General features: G+C 47.4%; 1 protein-coding gene across 5 annotated transcripts in view; it reads left to right on the forward strand.

Annotated features, from left to right (window-relative positions):
- Window positions 1-22847, forward strand: part of LOC126528155 (uncharacterized) — a 28323-nt gene extending 5476 nt beyond the window's left edge. For 2 of the 5 annotated variants that reach the window (XR_008611817.1, XR_008611818.1), the window contains exons 2-3: window positions 92-154; window positions 4690-5542. Coding sequence is in view for 3 of the 5 variants with exons in the window: in XM_050176021.2 (XP_050031978.1) it covers window positions 17481-18980 (1500 nt within the window). In the remaining 2 variants the exon portion in view is untranslated. Of the gene's footprint in view, window positions 1-91; window positions 155-4689; window positions 5543-11763; window positions 12473-17165 lie in introns of those variants that run through there. The other 3 variants (XM_055069163.1, XM_055069162.1, XM_050176021.2) reach the window with 3 other exon arrangements.
- Window positions 22848-24416: the final 1569 nt, after the last annotated feature.

Here is a 24416-nt window from a genome sequence, read left to right on the forward strand (position 1 = left end):
GTCCTTTGCATTTTCATGTTAACTCTACACAGCGATTATTGTCAGCTTGTTTCTGCAGTTAAAGATTTACATTTGCATTTTTTCTTTCTAGGTTTCAGAAAGATTTCATAACAGCGCCAGCAAGCCCTCATCCAGCACCTCACTCTCTATAAAGGTGATTGCTAATTGGAAGACTTGAAGAACTGCTTACACGTCCCTGAGACAGGCTGCTCAAGGCAATATGATAAACCGGGAACTCCATCGTTCGGCTTCATCATAATAACGCTGGAACCGGTTAGAACCGGTCCCCTACAGTGATAAGCCTTAAACAAACCGCCCCCTCTGTGCGTTCCTTCACGATCGTGACGAAAATGATGTAGAAATGCTTAAAAACCTCTTCTGCCTGAAGTGTTGGGCCGTTGAGAGAATGACCAAGGCAATGAAAAGCGTGGCTCTGTGCCAAGACGCCAAAGTCAACGACTTCTTCGAGAAAGGGCTGGAACACAGCGACGAGCCCGACGAACCCGCATGCTGCAGGAGCGAACGTTCGCACCGTGGCCCTGCAGCGCTCGCATATCGAGAGTGCTCGGATGAGGAGGCGAGCGTGCTTCGACGCATGTTAACTGCGGGTCCGCCCGTGAAGAAGCTTTGCATACGGCGAATGTCGCTGAGGGCATTCAGGACCGCATTTGGCCGCCGCAAAGGGCGCTCCTCGCTCGAAGAACTTCACGTGCGCCACATTGTATGCGAAGAGGAGGAAGAATTCAGCGTCAACTTTTCCGGAGTGTTAGGCAGACTGCGTTCATTGCAGTTGTTCTGCTCGAACAACATGAGTGCCGCATTCGCGAAGGACATTGCAAACTACCTCCGAGAGAACACGACGCTGAGGGAATTCACCCTTGGGTGCTGCGGTGACGACGAGGTTCCCGCTGCGCTCATCGAAGCGCTAACGGTAAACAACACGCTCAAGGTATTTACCTTAGCGCGGAGGGCGTTGTCCTCCGAGACCGTGATGGCATTCGCGAAGATGTTGGCAGTTAACTGGACGTTGGAGGTGGTGCACCTTTTCGACGGGTGTTCCGTGGAAGTGGAAAAAGTGTCGGCTCTGCTGGAGGAGTACCCTTATAAGCAAATCGTCAGGAGGCTTCGCATAGTGTGGAGGGAGGAACTTGTGCCGGTGCTTACGAGGCTCATCCACGAAAAAGCGTGTTGGCCTGAGGTCTCCGTCGTCCTCAGCTCTTCGGTGGACCGGGATGTTCTCCGCGAGTTCTTCGACGCCGTGGCCACAGACACCACGATTCGTGCGCTCCACTTCTACCGGTGCGATGACACATTCGACGACCTCGCGGATGGCATCGCCTCGCTCGCAAGGCGGACGACGACTCTCAAGGAAATCGATAATCGTATGCGCGTCAAGCCGGGCAACGAGCAGCAGGTGGTCAAAGTTCTGGACGCCCTGAAAGAGAACCGTTCCGTCACCTCGTTCGTCATGTACGCAGACTCGGTGACGCCGGAAATAGCGTCGTCCCTGTCCGAGCTGCTGACCGTCAACGACACTCTGAACGAGATTTCCGTCTGCGAGGAGGGGGGAGTCACCGACGACATCCTGGCGACCCTCCTGCGAGGCATGAGAGAAAACTACACAGTGACGCACATCATCGTTGGCCAGGAGCCTGACTATCACTCCGAGGCTTTCCTCGAAATGGAGCAGCTCGTGCAGAGGAACGGTCGTCTCCACGACAAAGCGGCGTGGTTCGTGACTGCAGGTCGCGACCGCGAGAGCGACCCCGAAGGAGCGGACGCGCTGGCGATCGTGCGCACGAGCGCGACCATGGTCGAATTGGTGCAGGACCTCACTGGAATGAGGAACCACGCTGTGGCGAAGCTGGTACGCGCAGCCTTGGATCGTCTACGTGCCCAAGGGGAGCGTCTTGAGCGAAGCCCGAGTGTTTTGACCCGATCGCGTTCCTCGCTTTCCGATCGGGATTGACAACTGTCGAGTGGAAAGTAAGCGCTCTCGAGAGCACTGAGGACGTGGATGCGGCCGAAGTTCACCGCGTTCCTGCTGATATAGTGCGAAGTGAAAACGCTGCACTGCAAGCACGCCTTGACGACTTTGAGGAGCGTTCCCGCCGTGAAAACTTAATCATGTATGGAAAAAAAAAAAACAATTTTTCAGAAAGCTGGGCTCGCACACCGAAGAAGCCGTACGAGCCGTTCTTGCAGATCATCCACCTGTAGAACTTCCTGCAGACGCAATTTCACGAGCGCATTGACTTGGCTCTTTTGTCACCGGCAGAAATCGTCCTATAGCTGTTAAGTTTGCTTCGTTTGAAACAAGAGCGCCTGTTTCAGCGCACATCTCGAAACTGAAAAATACGGGAGTCGCTCTACAAGAAGACTTTTGTAAAGCAACGAGGCAGATACGTAAAAAAGCTCATAGATTTCGCCAAAGCCACCACACAACCCTACAAGCTATAAGATATAATCGATTACATATAAATAAAGAATACTACGTCTACTGCAAAGAAACTGGTAACGTCTGTGAAATAGATTCCCCTATCGCTTCTGCGTCTGGTAACCGCGTATCTTCATCAGATCCGCAACACGTTGCTGGTTTCCCTCGGGCACATGCCTCCTATAATGATGCAACTTCCAATGTGTCACACCCGCATAGTGCTCCGACTTAGGAATGAGCGGCCGTTCAGGCGAAGCACATCGCCGACTATTCCTTTCTTGTGATCAGAAGTATATTAAAGAAGCGCGATACCTTATCCTGTTTAATGCACACGTGCGTAGCGGATATTGTTGTTTTAAACGAGACTTGGTTGTCAAGTAAAGCGAGGAATTGTGAACTCTTGTGAAAAGACAGACATGACTGAAGTGACCGATCAGGGGGCGGTGTTTAGATTGCCGTTTCTGAAGGCATAAATTTTTACGTCCTCCCGATTCAATCAGAGCTTGAATTTCTCTGTACATGCGTTACCTTAAACCATCACGATGTCATTGTTTGTGCGTGTTATCGGCATCCGCTTTCTGCCACCACTTTGTGTGAACCTTACGATAGTCTGTTGTGTCTCGATACCCGAAAGCGCCAATTTTTCTTATGGGCGACTTCAATTTTCCAGGTATTCAGTGGAACGATTCCAACCCCATTGTAACTACTAATTCATCCGAGTGTATAGCCTTCATTGACCTCTGTTCTGCATTTAATCTTTCCCAACTCGTACAAGAGCCAACTCGCGTTACCCCTTCATGTGCAAATGTACTCCGACCTCGTGCTCACCAACTATCCCGATTCTGTCTCTTCCCTAACCCTACTGGCAAGTCTAAGTGATCACCTTGCAATCCATTTTACTACGCCATCGCGCTCGAGCTGCACATCGAAGCATTCGAAAATAATCCGCGATTACGGGAGAGCACTTTCAAGCCATTAATACTGCTTTGGAAAAGTTCGTTGACGAGTTCTTACCGCAGTTCTGGGAACGCACAGTACAAGAGAACTGGCGGTTATTTCATACGCAAGTCAAAGCGCTCATCGAAAAATATATTCCGCTGCGAAGAATATCTGGCAAAAGACGTTCGCCGTGGTTCAAGCCATGGTTGAGACGCTTACTGAACAAGAAAAAGCGCATGTTCCGCCGATGCAAGAAACTTGTGACTGACAGAGCAAGGTTGGCTTATCAATCTACCGATGCGGAATATAAACGTGCTCTCATCGGTGCTAAACAGAATTATTTTCATTCAACCCTTCCTTCTTTACTTTGAATCCCCGCAAATTTTGGAATTTTATCGGCATGCGCGAGTCTGATGAAGTTCGCTTGAAGAACAATCGAGGATTCTTTGTCTCAAATTAACAGTGCTGTATCTTACTCAATGACACATTTTCGTAATATTTTTCACATGTTGCACCAATCACCGTTCCTGTTATTTCTGCACCCGACTTCTTTCGATTGGACCCTATCCTTATCGACTGGGCAGGCATTTCTAAACTCATTCAAGTTGCGAAACTTTCATCGTCAGCTGGTACCGATGTTATTAACTACAAGTTTTTGAAAAACGCCCTGACTTACTCAACCATTATACTGTCGTATGCCTTTTCGCAGTCATTGCAGAGTGGCACGTTGCCGCGGATGACTGGAAGGTGGGAAAGGTGGTTCCGGTGTATAAATATGGTGATGTTCATAGCCCCCGCAACTACAGGCCTGTCTCATCAACATCAATTCCATGGAAGCTGCGTGAACATATAGTATATTCTGCGTAATGTCGCATCTCGAATCGTACTGTTTCTTCACACCTAATCAGCATGGTTTTCACAAACGCCACTCCTGCGAAACTCAAATGGTTGCATTTACCAATGATTTGTTTTCCATTTTGGATTGTTCATCATTTGTGGATTGCATTCTTTTAGATCTTGCGAAAGCATATGATACTGTGTCACATCAACTACTACTTTTCAAGCTTAGTAAACTAAATCTTGATACTAATCTGATGAATTGGATATAGAGTGCTTTCTGCAGGGCCGTACACAGTACGTTTCAATTAATGACTGTGACCCACCTGTATACCCCGTAACATCCGGAGTCCTCCGAGGTCCTCTGCTTTTTCTAAATTATATTAACTACCTTCCTGATTCCATTGACTCACAAATTAGACTCTACGCAGATGACTGCGTATTATACAGACAAATATCTGAACCTTCTGATGCAGCTACTCTTCAATCTGATCCGGATAACATCTCCAGTTGGTGTCACACCTGGTCTATGAAACTAAATATTGGTAAGTGCAAATCAATATGAAAGTAATGCGGAAGCCTGACCAGTCTTCTTGCAACATATTCCATCATGACTCTTTAACTTCAGTCTCTGATTATAAGTATCTCGGCGCATACATTACTGCCAACCTATCATGGAAAACGCACGTTGCACATATCGTTAATAATGCTTACCACACACTTGGTTTCCTTCGCGTAAATTTTCCCTGGGTCCTTTATCCCTAATACTTCTTCTATATAATACTCTTGTGCGCCCGAAACTAGAGTATGCCTCTTCCGTTTGGGATCCCCACACCAAATGACTCATACAAATCCTCATACAAGTCTGTTCATTTTATACTTTCTAATTAGTCTCGTTCAGCCAGTGTAACGCTTATGAAGAAAACATTAGATCTGCCCGACCTTTCCTTACGCCGTCGTATTTCTCGTTTATGCCTCTTTCACAAAAGATATTTCACCGATGACATTCTAAAGCAATCACTTTTTATTACTCCCACTTACTTTTCATCCCGCATTGACCACCCGTTCAAAGTTGGCGTGCCAAGCTGCAGGACTAATTTTTATTTTGATTCGTTTGTTCCGAAGACAAGCGCGGACTGGAACCACCTTCCTGCCTCCGTCGTGCCAATCGCAGTACCCGAAGCCTTCAAGTCTGCTGTATATGATAATCTTCATTAACCTACCTACTACAAATGTATTCTTGTATACCCAGTTGCATTCTTGTATTCTTGTATGCCCACTCCTCCCTGTAAAGGCGAACGGCCCTGTGAGTAAATGAGATGAAATATCCTTACAAACGCGTGTGTACTTCCTTTTTTGTCTGGTGCGTTTCCGGGAACTGCAAAATGAGGCAACCTTCTTGCCAAGGACACAGGATGACTTGATTCGCTTCAGGCGGACGCTTCCTGCATTCCACGACTGAACAAGCGACGTCAGCACTTCGAGTTCCCAAGTGGTGCTTCCAAAGAACTGACAGGTAGCCCAAATAGCTTTACTTCGGTCTTCGGGCGATGACCGGCGTATTCAGCGAGATGATGGAATCACAAGCGCTTAGTTCCGTTAGCGCCGAGACCTTCGTTTTCGTATGGATAAATGTTAAGCGAGCCGTGCCAGTTCGAGGCCTGTACGTGCTTGCTTTTTATTTTTCGGATAATTCAGTTTTGTATTTGTGCGATTCAAATATAAGCCACGTTATTACTGTTATTGTTTTGCTTAAGGAAATCCCTGTTCTTATTATGCACTGCTATATGTTCCGCTTCGTCATGTCTAGCGCTGCGGGTTGTACGAAAGTAATTTAGCTACAAAAACGTAGCGCTAGACCCGTTCAAAGGGCAACTCCGGCGTTCTTTTAAACCATATTAGGCACTAACAGTCCTGTCGCAGGTAGATTGGTTCACTTTGTTAAGAAATTCATGAATAATTTTAGATAACCGATAAATGAGATACCGAAACCGAAACGGGTAACTGCTTCATGTGACGTCGCGATGAGTCGATGACGTCAGATGCTGCACTACCATATGTAAACACGCAGAACGCGTGCTGAACACGCAGTACACGTGGCGCTAACGCCAAAGAAGGGAAGCTGATGATTCCTCCTGACGACACAGGGGGCTTTTACAGGTCTTCCGGACTAGACAGCGGTGATTTCAGCGACGACTTCAGTGGCAGTGGCGGTGTAATCTGTCAACTCTCCATTATGTTTAGATACAACGGAGAGTTCTCCCTCTTTGCTTGCCTTCAGAAAACTAACTAAAATGTATTTCCTCCAACAGTTGTAATTTTGGTGTGCATTTGTTTCGTTCTCTTCAATCCCATTGTAATCTTATTAGTTATGTGTCTTGTTGACGATGGATGTGTTGATGACTAATTCTGTCGTTCTTCCTTCTATTGCTTTATCGTGTTTGATACTCTGTACGTGCATTTTAATTTGTATATGTTTGATATTTTGCAGTGTTTTGAAGCATGTTGCGGTCACGTTGTGTGCTGCCCGTGCTGTCAGGTGTCAAAGGCCTAGTCAGGTAGTTTTTAGTGCCGCCTTTTGCCTTGGCACCAACACAAACCGCTCTTGAGCGTTGTTTTGTCAACAAACAGATAAACAAACAAACGTCCGGAACCCCCGGTGCAGTATAAGAAAGTAATGAGTCGGGAACACGCAACAAGTCTTTAAAATTCATTTTCAGGAAAACTAAACGGCTTGCAGCCATACTGCGTGGCCCCGATAATCAGAGTGCAAGAAAAAACGTATATTCAAGGTTTTATTAAGATCAGTGGACATCGAAAAATCACCGGAGTTGCCCTTTTAAGTGGTTCAAACTTTCGGTCGTGATTTGAAGCGGCGTTGAGTTCGATGCCCTGCACCGGAGGGTGATGATTTCTTTAATTCGAAAGCATCATGTGCCCTATGAAGCGGGAAATCCGGCGGCTGGCGTTACCAAAACCACGTGATGGTACCAAAACCCACGTGAGCAAGTGTTGACGTCACGTTCCCGTCGCTGGAACTGCTGCGGCTAGCACTGCGAAATCCCACGGTGAACAGCCACGGCGACGGACAGACACCGTGGCCCACACCAAAAATACCGACGTGGCTCACTCCCAAAACTGGATTAAAGTGGATTAAAGCGGATTGAGGTTGGTGCAATTTAGAGCAAGGTGAATTAAGGTGGAGTTTTAATTCAAGATGATAACTTGCACAAGTCCTCATACTTTCGCATTCAAATCACTTGAGGATGCTTACGTGTGTCAACTTTCCTGCATATTTTAATCACTTTTACTTTATGCAAGCAAAATTGACAATTACTGATGATCGCGAAATAGGCACTATCAACGTTCACAAATCTGTATCATGGATTATTGTACTCCGTTTGGGGGTGTTGCAGACGACTCTGGTAGGGGCTCGTGAGTGTCGGCTATGCATTGGGCTCACTATTTCGTATTAATCCATGCTTGTAATTTGCACCCTATCCAGGATATGAAAATTACGTTTACCCGGCGGCAAACAACAAACACATCGTAATAAGATGGATAAACTAAGAAAGCTAAAACAACGCTAAAACAACCAAAATCGTAGATTCCATTAGTAGTCTGCCACATGGTGGCGGTGGTGCTGCCGGAGGAAAGTAATGAAATCTACTGGGGCTGGTATGGTCAGAACCATCACGGTCACCAGTTTATGTCCACTGCAGGGTGAAGGCTGCATGGCGAAGCTAGTAAAAACTATCAGTAATAGCTGTATCATATTTATGGAGAGTAGGCATACGTTCTAAACCACCGATATAGCCCTTAAAAATCAAGTTTGAAGGTGTATACTGACGCAACAGGTTGTGATACAGCCCATACTGTGATACCCATGGATACTGAACCGCAGATACACATTATTTTACCTGTGGGAAATATCGCTCCACTGATGATGAAAAGGAACGCACGCGGCAGCACAGATGAAGGGGAAAAAAAGAAAGAAGAAAGGGAGTCGTCATGGCGCACGATACACCTTACGGATTTAATATCGAGCGATCTGCGAAATCTGGAGCGGCGGAACGGCACAGGGTCCCACATGCAATTAAAGGTGTGCCTGAGGTCAGAAACCTGCTTTAGGGCGTTGAAATCAAGGAGACGACTGTTGGTAGACTAGCTGCAGGGCAGCGCAACGAGTTAAGCAATCCGAGGACACGTGACAAGTCAACATTTTAAGCGTGAGAGGTGAAAACTAACATTCGCTGAGGGAAATGGTAGAGGTAGGGTGGCAAGTTGAGGTAATGACGGAGAAACGAGTGCGAAATAGCGCTCTTTGCAACTTTTCATTCGTGAAATTTCCTTCGGTTTGGAATTTCTGCTAATATCATTTGACCCACTGTACGCGTATACGTCATTCATATCACATGTTGAGAATAATTATGGGGTTTTACGTGCCAAAACCACTTTCTGATTATGAGGCACGCCGTAGTGGGGGACTCCGGAAATTTGGACCACCTGGGGTTCTTTAACATGCACCTAAATCTAAGTACACGGGCGTTTTCGCATTTCGCCCCCATCGAAATGCGGCCGCCGTGGCCGGGATTCGATCCCGCGACCTCGTGCTCAGCAGCCCAACACCATAGCCACTCAGCAACCACGGCGGGTACATGTTGAGAAGATATTTCACTTTAGATTAAATTTTCCTTAAGGTCAAGATAACTTTGGGGAAACTTTTTTTAATCGAAAGAGGCGGTGGTTTTCGTAAAAAGGTTTGTTATACGAATACTGATTTTATTCTTTATCTGTTATTTTTACCTGTGCCGTACCTTTCTTTCAATTACACAAATTTTAGTTGTCAGCACTGATGAGAGTTACTGTATGTGCTACCAAAGGTTTGGTAGCATATACAGTAACTCGAGCACTGGTAACATCGCTGCGGCATCTAGCGAGAGCGTCGCGACTCTGATGCGAAGCAAACAGATGACTCCGAGATTCCAGTTGTGGGGCAACCGAGGCGCTTGTGAGCTACGCGCGGGGTACGGGAGATCTCGGAGGCGACGCCGCAGCTATAGCGCTACAGTCGTGAAGGCTCGCGCTTTCCGAGACTTGAGGCTCATGAGACAGCACTTCGGTGAAGATGTAAGCTTTGCACCGTTCGCATAAACTGCAAGTCCAGACAACGCGTGGCCTAAGTCCGAGAGTCGGAACGCCTTCAGATGCACCAGTTTCAAATGCAGAGCCAACTTTAACTACATAGAAGTTGAGCTGTGCCGTAGCGGTTCAAACTCTTGAATTTACTATTTACTCAGATTTCATGATGTACTCATCCTTGTCGTCGGGTTCGGTAAAGTGTTAACGGTGGCGCCTACATCGTTGTACTGAGGGCCCATCTAATTCGTATTTCTCGTTCTTCCCCACTTTGTCCCCCTTCATACGAGTAGATTTGAGAATGGGATTGGGTTGCTTTTAACATCTGCATTACCTTGTTTCTTACCTACACACCAGTCATCGATGGTGCTACGAACTGGAGTATCTCGTATAAGACTTGTACACGCTGCAGAAAAAAAAAGTAACCGATTACAATTACATCATTCAAAGCTGTTATTGTTTTAGAGTTATACCAATTAGTGCCCCATGAAAGTAATATGGTAATGACTCAAAAGTAATTGATAACTCCTTCGTTACTTTCTTTCGAAGTTTTATTAGCATTGGATAAGTACAGTAAACAACGAGCTGACCTGGAACTTTCATTGCGTTCTATGCAACTCTCCATATATATATGGAGAGTTGCAAAGAACGCAATGAAAGTTCCAGGCCAGCTCGTTGTTTACTGTACTGTATATCTTAATTATGTGCATTAGGAAGTGGTTTCGAAATATTTCGTCAGTAATCGTCCCTAGTTTTATGTGCTTAAGACAGCCGCCAGACTAAAAGCTTGCTCGAGGTGGAAAGATATAGGTAAAGACAGAGAAGTTGGCCAGTTCGTTCGATGGGAGCGCTTGGGGAGTCGGGCGGTGTTGTAACATACGGGGTGCTTTTTTTTTTAGCTGCACCAAATAAAAAAAAATCGCCTGCGGCAAATAGTACAATATTAATACATAATCCTTGATATAAGTTATTCGATCAGGCGGCCATTACTTCTACGAGAAATCAAAGAACTTAATTAAGTAGTTAACGTAGTTACGTTAATCAACTTCTAACTATTAACTTTACGACCACTATTTCAATCTACGAATTATAGCCGGCGAGTTCGCAAGGCGTATTCACTTGGAACGGATTCTCAGAACCGCACCAGTTTCGAGATAATTTTCAATGTGTCCGACGAAACACATCGGTGTTTCAGTTACTTTTGTGCTTCAGTGAACAAAACAGCGTTTTCTAGCTTCTCCAAAATATGAAGCTCTCCATATTTTGGAGAAGCTAGAGGACACTAGAAGTGACACGACCACTACATGCGCAGCCGCTGATCAAGACGCCGACGATGCAAGAGCGACAACGATATGGACAAATGCCAACAAGAGGCCAATGTAAAGAATGAACTCGGGACAGCAGGGGTAAAAAACTAAAAATTGGTAAAGCTTTGTTTTTTCCCTTTCTCAAGGCGATATATTGAATACTAACAAAATTTCCCCGATGCCCTAATAACGGCAGCAATTTGACATTTAGGGAGAATGTACGTCACATTATTCTTTACGGGGAGCAAATTTTTTTTGTAGGTTAATTGTGTGTTTTGGAAATATTTACGGAATAGCTGCTTTTTCCTTATTTTTATGCGTTATATGCCTGAGATGTAGATGGTTTTCCAGGTCCCCATGGGTTTATAAAGCAAACACATTACGATTAGGAAGCATGCTGTCGGTTGTCGATGTCTTCGAGCTCGCGCAGGTTTCCATTGTCACATGCCTCCAATCTCAATGATGGTTCAACTAAGAGCGGGAGCGTTCTCTTTGATGACCGGCCTTCATTTGCTGCATATAAGGCCGTTCTCTTTCGCGAGGGCTGCTCGTAGAAGTACTCCGGAAAATGCGGCAAAAGATTGTGGATACCGCATCAGACCTCAGCCCAGGCTTTCCACGCTGTGTAGATACTTCCTGGCCTTCAATGATATGCACATAGTGCCTCAGTAGGTACTTTGCATGAAAGTGCAGCTCACAAATGGAGTCGGTGGCTTCCAAAGGGCCGACCGGTGCGGTGAAGATTGAGCTCCCCCACGCGTCGCCTTTCTTCAGCTTTAGGGATTCCGAAGAGCGAGAGCTTGGCTTGGCCTTGCAATCCACTGTATACGGTTTTACAACCCACTACACAACAGTAGTTCTTCCATCGAGATGTGCTCATCCTCTCATTCTTCGAACACTCTGCCAAGTCGTTGATTTACGAGACCAACCATAGACATATGCGAGGGCCGTCTGCGCGCGTAAACATCGTGCAGACGGCATCGTTTGACGGAAGCGAGGAGCCTCAATTAATGGCAAAACAGTAATTTTATTGTAGAGGGCCTTCTGCGCGCGTAAACATCGTGCAGACGGCATCGTTTGACGGAAGCGAGGAGCCTAAATTAATGGCAAAACAGTAATTTTATTGTATTCTTTTTTTTTTGGCATATACTAGGATCAAAAACTGACGAAAAAAACACAGGCACGATGATGTGTGGAGCAGACGACAGCTCGGCGCCGCCGTAACCGCTGCCGGTAGGCGCAGTTCCGCCGGACTGCCGAGGCACCGGATTGGCTGGGACGTCAGAAGAAGGAGGGGCTTTAAGAAGAAATCGATTGTAGAGAGAGAGTGGTTCTTGAAGGGATAAGGAAAGGTGGACGCTGTTTTCTGCAGCCCTTGCGGGAGCACGGCTCAGCGTGATTGCCATACTAGTACACTCTACCGTGATGTCAGCGACAAACCACCCCATATTCTTTTTTTGCTGGCACCGTCGTGGTTGGCACATGGAGCTTTTGATTTGAAAAGTCAAGCCAAGCCAGTCCATGCCAAGTGCGGCTTTAAAAAACACTGCAGCGGACAGCCGGTAAGTCCCTCTCATGTTTTTCAGGGTAGCAGAAAGTGGAACGTAAATCTGTACGGGGAAGAAATAGATGCATAAGCGCATGTTTTTAATTAGCGAACAGTGTAGACAGAATCTTCATCAATTACATAGTGAATGAGGAGACGGCTTCGCGCGACTTTGCCATGGAGCTCTTTGTGTCGGATGGAACGGGTGCTGGAACTCACGGCGTCGCTTCGCCTGTAGAATAAAATCACCAAAGCTGCTCTCCAAAGGTTTGTGACATTTTATGCCGGGTTGCGGAAGTGGACAGTTTCAACGAGATGATTTCAGCGTTTCTGACCGCGTCACGGCAAAGAAGGTGAAAAGCATTCGTTATGAAAAAAAAAAAAAAAAAACGTGGACTTCATTAATATTGCCGTAAAGATCAACAATCGAAGTACTCAATTGCTTTGGTGTTTCATGCAATAATTTTGTGCTTCAGTGCTTGCATGTATGTGGTATGAACTCTTTAGTTCGTCATTTCTGTGTATTTGGATGTAGGTTGTGTTTGACAATGTGCTGTAAATTAGTGCTTTCAGTGACGCATATGGGCTCTCGCGCGGTAGTCCTAAACTAGGGTGGCTAGAAGGGGAGGTGTGAATACCGGCGGCGCAAACATGACCCCACAGCGCACCGATGCCGCGGGGCGGCGCTGTTGACCAAGGCGGGGTAAGCACGCAGCCGAAATGAGCGCCTCGCCAGCCTCGCGTCGGCTGCATCTCTACCACCGAAGTGAAAATGAGCCCGTTTCGGATATCCCGCGCTTTCTGCGAGCGTCAAAGAATGAATCTTTATCATGAAAACAATGTTATGTCAGCCCAAATCATTACTCCTGTGAGATTTTACGGGCCCAGTTCGCACTGTATCGAGATTCAAACGCGTTTTGTCTGTGCGCATTTCGTGAGCTGGCTTTGGGTGTTAGGAGCTAGTGGGGGCTTCGAAATAATTTCGACCACTTCGGGTTCTTTAACGCGCACTGACATCATACGGCACACGGGCGTCTTGCATATCGCCTCCCTGAAAATGCGACCGCCGTCCTCGAGATCAGCAGTCAATCAGCCTATGCGTGCCGTAAGACCTGTAAACTGCAGACATTACCTGATAAAGCCTGGACGTATTTACAAACCACTTTTTGTATGCGCTTGCAGACCTGTGGCATGTCATTTTGACGCTCATATAAGGAATTCACTATGATTGCAGACAGTGAAGCAACAGAGCTGGTCATGAAATCGTTTATTTACAGGTGAGCAAAAATATTTACAACACACAAGGTTTCAGTGTTTTCCGTTTCTTCTCACTGCTCTGCTGATTCAAACTTTTAAGCAAAAAGTGAATCTTTGTGAGGCAATAAAAACGTATAACTGAGGCTGTCAGGGTAGCACAATGGTCTAGGCAACCAATCTTTGACATTTAACCAATTGACTGCAAAATCTCGGCCACAGCTTTGGCATGCTAGTGTGTTACACTGAATTAAAAATTATGGGGTTCTAAGTGCCAAAACCACTTTGTGAATATGATGCACGCCGTAGTGGAGGGCTCCGGAAATTTTGACCACCTGGGGTTCTTTAACGTGCACCTAGATATAAGTACACGGGTTTTTTCACATTTCGCCCCCATCGAAATGCGGCCGCCGTGGCCGGGGTTCGATCCCACGACCTCGTGCTCGGCAGCCCAACACCATAGCCACTGAGCAACCACGGTGAGTGTTGCACTGAATAAACGAGTGAGTTTGTTTTCAAGGGCATTGTCCAGCTTATAGAACGATTCTGAGGGATATAAAAGGCCCTCAAGGTCCCACTCTTTGGATGCCTCTGGTGGAAGCTCTCTGGGGATATTGCCTTTATGGTGCTTCGTAGTCTTCAGAATGTGTGGGCAAAACACGCCTTCTCGCCACATAACCTGCAATGTAATAAACTAGCCGTGCGTCGCTGCGGTGCTCAACATAACTTTGGTGGTCCACAGCATCTCGCCCTCGAATGACGGAATGTCGGGAGGAACACTCCAAAACAGGCGACGAGACCAACTGACAGCGGAGGGCGCAGTCCAGCGCGGGAGTACCACGCCGTAATACCACGCCGCGAGCAGCAGCGCCACGTTCTCCCTGGTGGCATCGGTGCGCAAGGGGGTCACGCGCGCCCGAAGGAAAGCGCCGCCGGTATTCACACCTCCCCTTCTAGCCACCCTACCTAAACTTAGCGTCACCTATTATTCCCGCTCCTCATCTGCCTTCTGGTTTGGATTGGCGCGGCTCGCTACGTGCCTGTGCGCGCTTTTTCGCGCGCAGATTGTTGTGCGCCTGGTTGGTGCACTGGGCTTTTATACGATCGCTTGGCGCAGCTGCGGTGGCTAGAAGCCTTCTAGCCACCGTAGCGCTGCTTTCCTCTAGATTGATTCGGCGCGGCTTGGTGCAGGTGCACGACTTGGTGTGCGCCTGTTTTTTGCACTGGGCTTTCAACACGTCGCTCGCTGCTCGCGCTTATGCTGGCGCGACCCCCACTCGGTGGCCCCGGGAAGATTGTGCAAATTGATGAATGCCTCCTTCGCGGCAATCGAAAGTCCAATCGAGGGCGCCTGATGACGGGAGACAACGTTCCGCCGAGCCGCCAAAATTACGGCGGCATTGCAGGTCGTGGACCATGGGTATTCGGCATAAACTGCACGACCACCGGGGAGCTCCGACCTTTCCAGGTCGACCGACAAAACGCGGCGACGCTAGGCCCCATTATTGCAGCCAATGTTGAACCGGGGACCGCCATCCACAGTCATGAATGGGCCGCATACAACTGCATCCCAAACTTAGTGGATGCTAACGGAGCAAGCTCCAATCTGCAATGGGAAACAGTAACCCAAAGCGTGAACGTTGTGGACCCGATCACGGGCGCTCACACGCAAAAAATAGAAAGTCATTGGCAGAAAGTGAAGCGCCACCTCCTCTCCGCCGGCTACAGGGTAATTGCACCGCTGCTGGAGTCGCATCACATGGCTGTGGTGGGAGCCAATTAATGGCCACTGGCGCTGCAAAGACTCATTTCTGCGTGTTAGAAACCATCGCTCGGCGCTACCCTGCATGAAGGCTTTGCTGCGCTTGTTAGAAGCCATCGCTCGGCGCTACCCAGTGTAAAGCTACATCACAATGTAATGGAAAATAAAGCGCAGTTTTCTGACCCCTTGCTTTTGTATGAATGCTTCCCGACACTGCTGCGCGCTTACATACGCGGTACGCCCGCGGCAAAGCACTTCCGCGCTGAGCGACGCTCATTTCGTCTTCATATATAAGCGCGAGCAGCGAGCGATGTGTTGAAAGCCCAGTGCAAAAAAAGATTGGCTGGGGCTTACCTAAGGTTAAGCCTGGATATCTCGAAGCGAAAAGGTTCGGTGATGCTTATGGTTTAGCTTATGGTTATGCTTTATGATTTAGCCTATGGATATGCTGATGGTTTAGCTGATGGTTATGCTTTATGATTTAGCCTATGGTTATGCTTACGGTTTCACTTATGGACATGCTTTGGTTAGCTTACGGTTATGCTATACGTGTGCCTTCTGTAGTTATGCAAATTGCTTATCAATGATATATACCATAACTTATGCAGGATTATTAAACTTCTTTATTCATCATTGTTGGGCACATTGTCTTGCGTTTTTTGTACAGCCATAAACACAGATATCTGTATCGGTAGTATCACTCTCTTCTCCTTCCATGTTGAATGAGCACGCCTATTCTCTGGCAAGCAGTTATACAGTCGGCCTCCGCGATAAACACGCGCTTGCGGCGAACGTCAAACGATGACGCACAGCGCGCGGCAGTGTCCACGTGCGCCGACTCCGAACACGCTTACGGACATACGCCGGCTCGCGCGAAGCGCGGTGTTAACTAGCGTAGTGAAGCTTTTCGCTTCAAAAGCAGGCGCACACCAAGCCCGTGCGCCTGCACCCATCCCAGCACTTACAGGCTAAGCGACGCTGACTTCGTCTTTATATATAAGCGCAAGCAGCTGAGGATGTGCTGAGGCCGGACAACAGAACTTGATAGGGATGTTTTGAGGTTCATGTGGGGACGTCCTGGGGACGTCCAAACGTACTCAATATTATGCCCTGAGGATGTCCTGCGCATGTCATTGTGTTGTCTGGCGTCCTAGGCAATAGATTTTCGGAAGTTGTACACGTGCACTGACAGCCATTCATAGCGGTTTCCGACGTCCGCTGCGGCCACTTGAGCCCCCGTGTTTTGGGGCCCTGGCCTGCTAGGCTTCAAAGTGCTTGTACTGTGACCAGAGCAGTTTCCTTTGGCCGGCCGGAGAGAGAGAGAAGTGCAGATTTGGTGGAGTATTTGATCACCCCTGCCGCCGTGCGCGCGGGGGAGGACCTATTGTGCATTTATTTCCTCATACATGGCCTCCTAGAGTTCGCGCTGGCAGGTTTTGCTCCGGCCGTCCCATTCAGCGCGCTCCGCAGCAAAACAAGTGTAATGACATGGGCGCCCGGCTGCCGCGAAGGGGCGCTGTTAGCCGAGGGCTCGCAATAGGGGATTAAAAAATTTGGTTGTGGAAGTTCATAACGCTTCTTTTTCTTTTCTTTTTATTGTTTAACCTCGATAGAACATTAGGCAGTTGAATAGCAAGAGCTTGGTGGAGGCAAACGCCTCCAGTTTCATTAGAGACAGCACTTCTCACGATCTGATAATATAAGTATCTGATAATATAACCCTGACCTCGTGTTCAGGTGCACAACGCCTAAGTGTAGCCACTAGGCTGGTCAGATAAAAAGAAATACAGCAATGCAGCGGTACATGAAAACATACTGAATAAGAAAATTCGTGTGGTTGACGAGATACTGTTGTCCTTCGCATTTTCATGTTAACTCTTCACAGCGATTATTGTCAGCTTGGTTCTGTGGTTAGAGACTTACATTTGCATTATTTCTTTCTAGGTTTCAGAAAGATTTGATGACAGCGCCAGCAAGCCCTCATCCAGCACGCTCTCTCTCTGCAAAGGTGATTGCTAATTGGAAGACTTGAAGAGCTGCTTACACGTACCTGAGACGGGCTGCGCAAGGCAATATGATAAACCGGGTACTCCATCGTTAAGCTTCATCATAATAACGCTGGAGCCGGTTGGAACCGCTCCCCTACAGTGATAAGCTTTAAACAAACCGCCCACTCTGTTGGCTCCTTCACGATCGTGACAAAAAGGGTGTCGAAATGCTTTAAAGCTCTTCTTCCTGAAGTGTTGTGCCGTTGAGAAAATGACCAAGGCAATGAAAAGCGGGGCTCGGTGCCAAGACGCCAAAGTCAACGACTTCTTCGAGAAAGGGCTGGAAGAAAACGACGAGCCCGACGACCCCGCATGCTCCAGGAGCGAATGTTCGCACCGTGGCGCAGCGCTCGTATATCGAGAGTGCTCGGATAAGGAGGCGAGAGTGCTTCGACGCATGTTGATTGTGGGTCCACCCGTGAGGAAGCTTTGCATATGGGAAATGTCGCTGAGGGCGTTCAGGATCGCATTTGGCCGCCTCGAAGGGTGCTCCTCGCTCGAAGAACTTCGGGTGTTGATGATTGTATGCGAAGAGGAGGAAGAATTCAGCGTCAACCTTTCCGGAGTGTTCGGCAGACTGCGTTCATTGCAGTTGCACAGCTTGAACATAGGGACCGCATTCGCGAAGGGCATAGCAAACTACCTCCCAGAGAACACGACGCTGAGGGAATTCACCCTAGGGTTCAGCGGTGACGACGAGGTTCCCGCCGCGCTCATCGAAGCGCTCATCGAAGCGCTAATGGTAAACAACACGCTCAAGAGATTTACCTTAGCGGAGGCGCTGGTGTCCTCAGAGAGCGGGATCGCATTCGCGAAGATGTTGGCAGTTAACTCGACGTTGGAGCTGGTGGACCTTACCGACGAGTGTTCCCTGGAAGCGGAAAGTGTGTCGGCTCTGCTGGAGGAGGACCGTTATGAGCAAGTCTTCAAGAGGCTTCGCATAGTGTGGACGGAGCAGCTTCTGCCGCTGCTTACGAGGCTCATCCGCAAAAAAGCGTGTTGGCCCGAGCTCTCGGTCAGGCTCAGCGCTTCGGTGGACCGGGATGTTCTGCGCGAGTTCTTCGACGCCATGGCCACAGACACTAGAATTCGCGCGCTCCACTTCGACCCGATCGATGAGACATTCGACGACCTCGCGGATGGCATCGCTTCGGTTGCAAAGCGGACGACGACTCTCAAGGAAATCGACAATCATACACCCGTCAAACCGGGCAACGAGCAGCAGCTGGTCAAGGTTCTGGACGCCCTGAAAGAGAACCGTTCCGTCACCTCGTTCGTCATGTCCGCAGACTCGGTGACGCCAGAAATAGCGACGTCCCTGTCCGAGCTGCTGGCCGTCAACGGCACTCTGAACGTGATTTCCGTCTGCAGGTACTTTGAAATCACCGACGACATCCTGGCGACTCTCCTGCGAGGCATGAGAAAAAACTACACCGTGATACATCTGAATGTTGGCCGGGTACCTGACTATGACTCCAAGGCTGTCCTCGAAATGGAGCAGCTCGTGGAGAGGAATGGTCGTCTCCACGAGAAAGCGGCCGAGTTCGTGAATGCAGGTGGCGACCGCGAGAGCGACGCCGAAGGAGCGGACGCGCTGCAGAAGGTGCGCACGAGCGCGCCCCTGGTCGGGGAGGTGCAGAGGCTCAGCGGAAAGACGAGCGACGCTGCGACGGAGCTGATACGCGCAGCCTTGGCTCGTCTATGTGTGTGAAGGGGGCGTCTGGTGCGAAGCACGAGTGTTTTGCCCTATCGCGTTCCTCGCTTTCCGATCGGGATTGACAACTGTCGAAGGGAAAGTAAGCGCTCCCGAAAGCACTCAGGATGTGGATGCGGCCGAAGTTCACCAAGTTGCTGCTGGTAGTGCGAATTGAAAACGCTGCACTGCAAGCACGCCTTGACGACTTTGAGGAGCGTTCCCGCCGTGAAAACTTAACCATGTATGGACTGAAGGACAATTTTTCAGAAGGCTGGGCTCGCACACCGAAGAAGCCGTACGAGCCGTTCTTGCAGATCATCTATCTGTAGAACTTCCTGCAGACGCAATTTCACGAGCGCATAGACTTGGCTCTTTTGTCACCGGCAGAAATCGTCCTATAGCTCTTAAGTTTGCTTCGTTTAAAACAAGAGAGAGTGTTTTAGCACACATGTCTAAACTGAAAAATACGGGAGTCGCTCTAGAAGAGAACTTTTGTAAAGCAACGAGGCAGATACGTGAAAAGCCGATAGATTTCGCCAAAGCCACCACACAACCCTACAACCTAAGATATGATCGATTACATATAAATAAAGAATGCTACGTCTACTGCAAAGAAACTAGTAACGTCTGTGAAATAGATTCCCCTAGCGCTTCTGCATCTGGTGGCCGCGTATCTTCATCAGATCCGCAACACGTTGCTGGTTTTCCTCGGGCACATGCCTCCGATAATGATACAACTTCCAGTGTGTCACACCCTCATAGTGCTCCGACGTGGGAATCAGCGGCCGTTCAGGCGAAGCAGATCGCCGACTATTCATTTCTTGCGATCAGAAGTATATTAAAGAAGCGCGATACCTTATCCTGTTTAATGGACACATGTCTAGCGGATGTCGTTGTTTTAAACGAGACTTGGTTGTCAAGTAAAGTGAAGAATTGTGAACTCTTGTGAAAAGACAGACATGACTGAAGTGACCGATCAGGGGGCGGTGTTTTGATTGCCGTTTCTGAAGGCATAAATTTTTACGTCGTCCCGATTCAATCAGAGCTTTAATTTCTCTGTACATGCGTTACCCTAAACCATCACGATGTCATTGTTTGTGCATGTTATCGGCCTCCGCTTTCTGCCATTACTTTGTGTGAACCCTACGATAGTCTGTTGTGTCTCGATACCCGAAAGCGCCAATTTTTCTTATGGGTGACTTCAATTTTACAGGTATTCAGTGGAACGATTCCAACCCCATTGTAGCTACTAAATCATTCGAGTGTATAGCTTTCATTGACCTCTGCTCTGCATTTAATCTTTCCCAGCTCGTACAAGAGCCAACTCGCGTTACTCCTTCATGTGCAAATGTATTCGACCTCGTGCTCACCAACTATCCCGATTCTGTCTCTTCCCTAACCCTACTGGCAAGTCTAAGTGACCACCTTGCAATCCATTTTACTACGCCATCGCGCTCGCGGCGCACCATCGAAACATTCGAAAATAGTCCGCGATTACGGGAGAGCAGACTTTCAAGCCATTAAAACTGCTTTGAAAAAGTTCGTTGACGAGTTCTTTCCGCAGTTCTGGGAACGCACAGTACAAGAGAACTGGCGGTTGTTTCAAACGCAAGGCAAAGCGCTCATCGATAAATACATTCCGCTGCGAAGAATATCTGGCAAGAGACATTCGCCGTGGTTCAAGCCATGGTTCAGACGCTTACTGAACAAGAAAAAGCGCATGTTCCGCCGGTGCGAGAAACTTGTGACTGACAGAGCAAGGTCGGCTTATCAATCTACCGCTGCGGAATATAAACGTGCTCTCATCGGTGCTAAACACAATTATTTTCATTAAACCTTTACTTCGAATCCCCGCAAATTTTGGAATTTTATCGGCATGCGCGAATCTGATGAAGTTCGCTTGAAGAACGATGGAGGATTCTTTGTCTCAAATAAACAGTGCTGTATCTTAATGACACATTTTCATAGTCTTTTTCACATGTTGCACCAATAACCGTTCCTATTATTTCTGCACCTGACTTCTTTCAATTGGACCCTATCCTTATCGACTGGGCAGGCATTTCTAAACTCATTCAAGTTGCAAGACTTTCATCATCAGGTGCTACCGATGTTATTAACTACAAGTTTTTGAAAAACACCCAGACTTGTTCAACCGTTATGCTGTCGTATGTATTTTCGCAGTCATTGCAGAGTGCCACGTTGCCGTATGACTAGAAGGTGGTTCCGGTGCATAAATCTGGCGATTTCCATAGCCCCCACAACTACAGGCCTATCTCATCAACATCAGTTCCATGCAAGCTGCTTGAACATGTAATATATTCTAACTTGATGTTGCATCTCGAATCGAACAGTTTCTTCACACCTAATCAGCATGGTTTTCGCAAACGCCACTCCTGCGAAACTGAACTGGTTGCGTTCACCAATGATTTGTTTTCCATTTTGGATTGTTCATCATTTGTGGACTGCTCTTTTTTTTTAGATTTTGCGAAAGCATATGATACTGTGTCATATCAACTACTACTTTTTTTTTTAATTATGGGGTTTTACGTGCCAAAACCACTTTCTGATTATGAGGCACGCCGTAGTGGGGGACTCCGGAAATTTCGACCACCTGGGGTTCCTTAATGTGCACCTAAATCTAAGTACACGGGTGTTTTCGCATTTCGCCCCCATCGAAATGCGGCCGCCGTGGCCGGGATTCGATCCCGCGACCTCGTGCTCAGCAGCCTAACACCATAGCCACTGAGCAACCACGGCGGGTCTACTACTTTTCAAGCTTAGTAAACTAAATCTTGATACTAATCTGATGAAGTGGACGTAGTGCTTTTTGCAGGGCCGTACCCATGCGTTTCAATTAATGACTGTGACTCACCTGTATGCCCCGTATAACATCCGGTGTTCCCCATGGCTCCGTACTAGTTCCTCTGCTTTTTCTAATTTATATTAACGACCTTACTGATTCCATTGACTCACAAACTAGACTACGCTGATGACTGCGTATTACATAGACAAATATCTAAACCATCTGATGCAGCTACTCTTCAATCTGATCCGGATAACGTCTCCACTTGGTGTCGCACCTGGTCTATGAAACTAAATATAGGTTAGTGCAAAGCAATGAGAATAACACGGACGCCTGACCAGTCTTCATGCACCTACTTCCTTAATAACTCATGTTTAACTTCAGTCTCTCATTATAAGTTTCTCGGCGTATACATTACTGCCAACCTATCATGGAAAACGCACGTTGCACATTACACTAATAATGCTAACCACACACCCTTCGCGTAATTTTTCCCTGGCTCTTTCGTCCCCATTACTACTTCTATATAATACTCTTGTGCGCCCGAAACTAGAGTATGCTTCTTCCGTTGGGGTCCCCACACCAAATGACTCATAAAAATCCTCATACAAGTCTGTTCATTTTATAATTTCTAATTATTTTCGATCAGCCAGTGTAACGCTTGTGAAGAAAACATTAGATCTTCCTGACCTTTCCTTACGCCGTCGTATATCTCGTTTATGCCTCTTTCACAAAATATATTTCACCGATGACACTCTAAAGCGATCGCTTTTTATTACGCCCACTTACTTTTCATCCCGCATGGACCACCGGTTCAAAGTTGGCGTGCCAAGCTGCAGGACTAATTTTTATTTTGATTCGTTTGTTCCGAAGACAAGCGCGGACTGGAACCACCTTCCTGCCTCCGTCGTGCCAATTGCAGTACCCGAAGTCTTCAAGTCTGCTGTATATGATAATCTTCATTAACCTACCTACTACAAATGCATTCTTGTATACCCAGTTGCATTCTTGTATTCTTGTATGCCTCTCTGTAACGGCGAATGACCCTGAGAGTAAATGAAATGAAATATCCTTACAAACGCGTGTGTACTTCCTTTCTTGTCTGGTGCGTTTCCGGGAACTGCAAAATGAGGCAACCTTCACTTCAGGCGGACGCTTCCTGTATTCCACGACTGAACAAGCGACGTCAGCACTTCGAGTTCCCAAGTGGTGCTTCCCAAGAACTGGCAGGTAGCCCGAATAGTTTAACTTCGGTCTTCGGGCGATGACCGGCGTATTCAGCGTGATGATGGAATCACAAGCGCTTAGTTCCGTTAGCGCCGAGACCTCCGTTTTCGTTTGGATAAATGTTAAGCGAGCCGTGCCAGTTCGAGGCCTGTACGTGTTTATTTTTTATTTTTCGGATAATTCAGTTTTGTATTTGTGCAGTTCAAATATAAGCAATGCTATAATTGTTATTGTTTTGCTGAAGAAAATCCCTGCTTTAATTATGCACTGCTATATGCTCCGTTTCGTCATGTACGAACAGCGACATGTACGTCATGCCATGTCGCTGCGGGTTGTACAAAAGTAATTAAGCCACAATAACGTAGCACCAGACCTGTTTAATCGGCAACTCCGGCGTTCCTTTAAACCATATTAGGCATTGACAGTCCTGTCGCGGGTAGATTGACTCACTTAGTTCAAAAATTCATGAATAATTTTAGATAAAGAATAAACGAGATACCGAAACCGAAACGGGTAACTGCTTCATGTGACGTCACGATGAGTCGATGACGTCAGATGCTACACTACCATATGTAAACATGCCGAACGCGTGCTGAACACGCAGTACACGTGGTGCTAACGCCAAAGAAGCGAAGCTGATGATGCCTCCTGACGACACAGGGGCCTTTTACAGGTCTTCCGAACCAGACAGTGGGGATTTCAGCGACAATTTCAGTGGCAGTGTAATCTCTGACGTCAGGAACCCCCGGTGCAGTAAAAAGGTAAAGGGTCGGGAACACGCAACAAATCTTGAAATTTAATTTTCAGGAAAACTAAACGGCTTGCAGCCATATTGCTTGGCACAGATAATCAGAGTGCAAAAAAGAACGTATAGTATTCGAAATTTTATTAAGATCAGTGGACATCGAAAAATGAGCGGAGTTGCCCTTTTAAGTGGTTCAGACCTTCGGTTGTGGTTTGAAGCGACGTTGAGTTCGATGCCCTGCACCGGAGGGTGATGATTTTTTAATGCGAGAGCATCATGTGCCCTATGAAGCGGGAAATCCGGTGGCTGGCGTTAACATTGCATGGTAACCAAATTCACGTGACCAAGTGTTGACGTCACGTTGCCGTCGCTGCAACTGCTGTGGCTAGCACTGCGAAATCCCACGGCAAACAGCCACGGCGACGGACGTCGCCGTGGCTGTTCCGACGTGTTTAATCCCAAAACTGGATTACAGTGAATTAAAGCGGATTAAGGTTGGTGCAATTTAGAGCAAGGTGAATTAAGGTGGAGTTTTAATTAAAGACGATAACTTGCACAAGACCTCATACTTTCGCATTCAAATCACTTGAGGATACTTAAGTGTCTGTCAACTTTCTTTGAATATTTTAATCACTTCTACTTTATGTAAGAAAAATTGACAATGACTGATGATCGC

This window comes from Dermacentor andersoni, chromosome 9 (genome assembly GCF_023375885.2).
Source record: "Dermacentor andersoni chromosome 9, qqDerAnde1_hic_scaffold, whole genome shotgun sequence".
Taxonomy (NCBI): Eukaryota; Metazoa; Arthropoda; class Arachnida; order Ixodida; family Ixodidae; genus Dermacentor; species Dermacentor andersoni.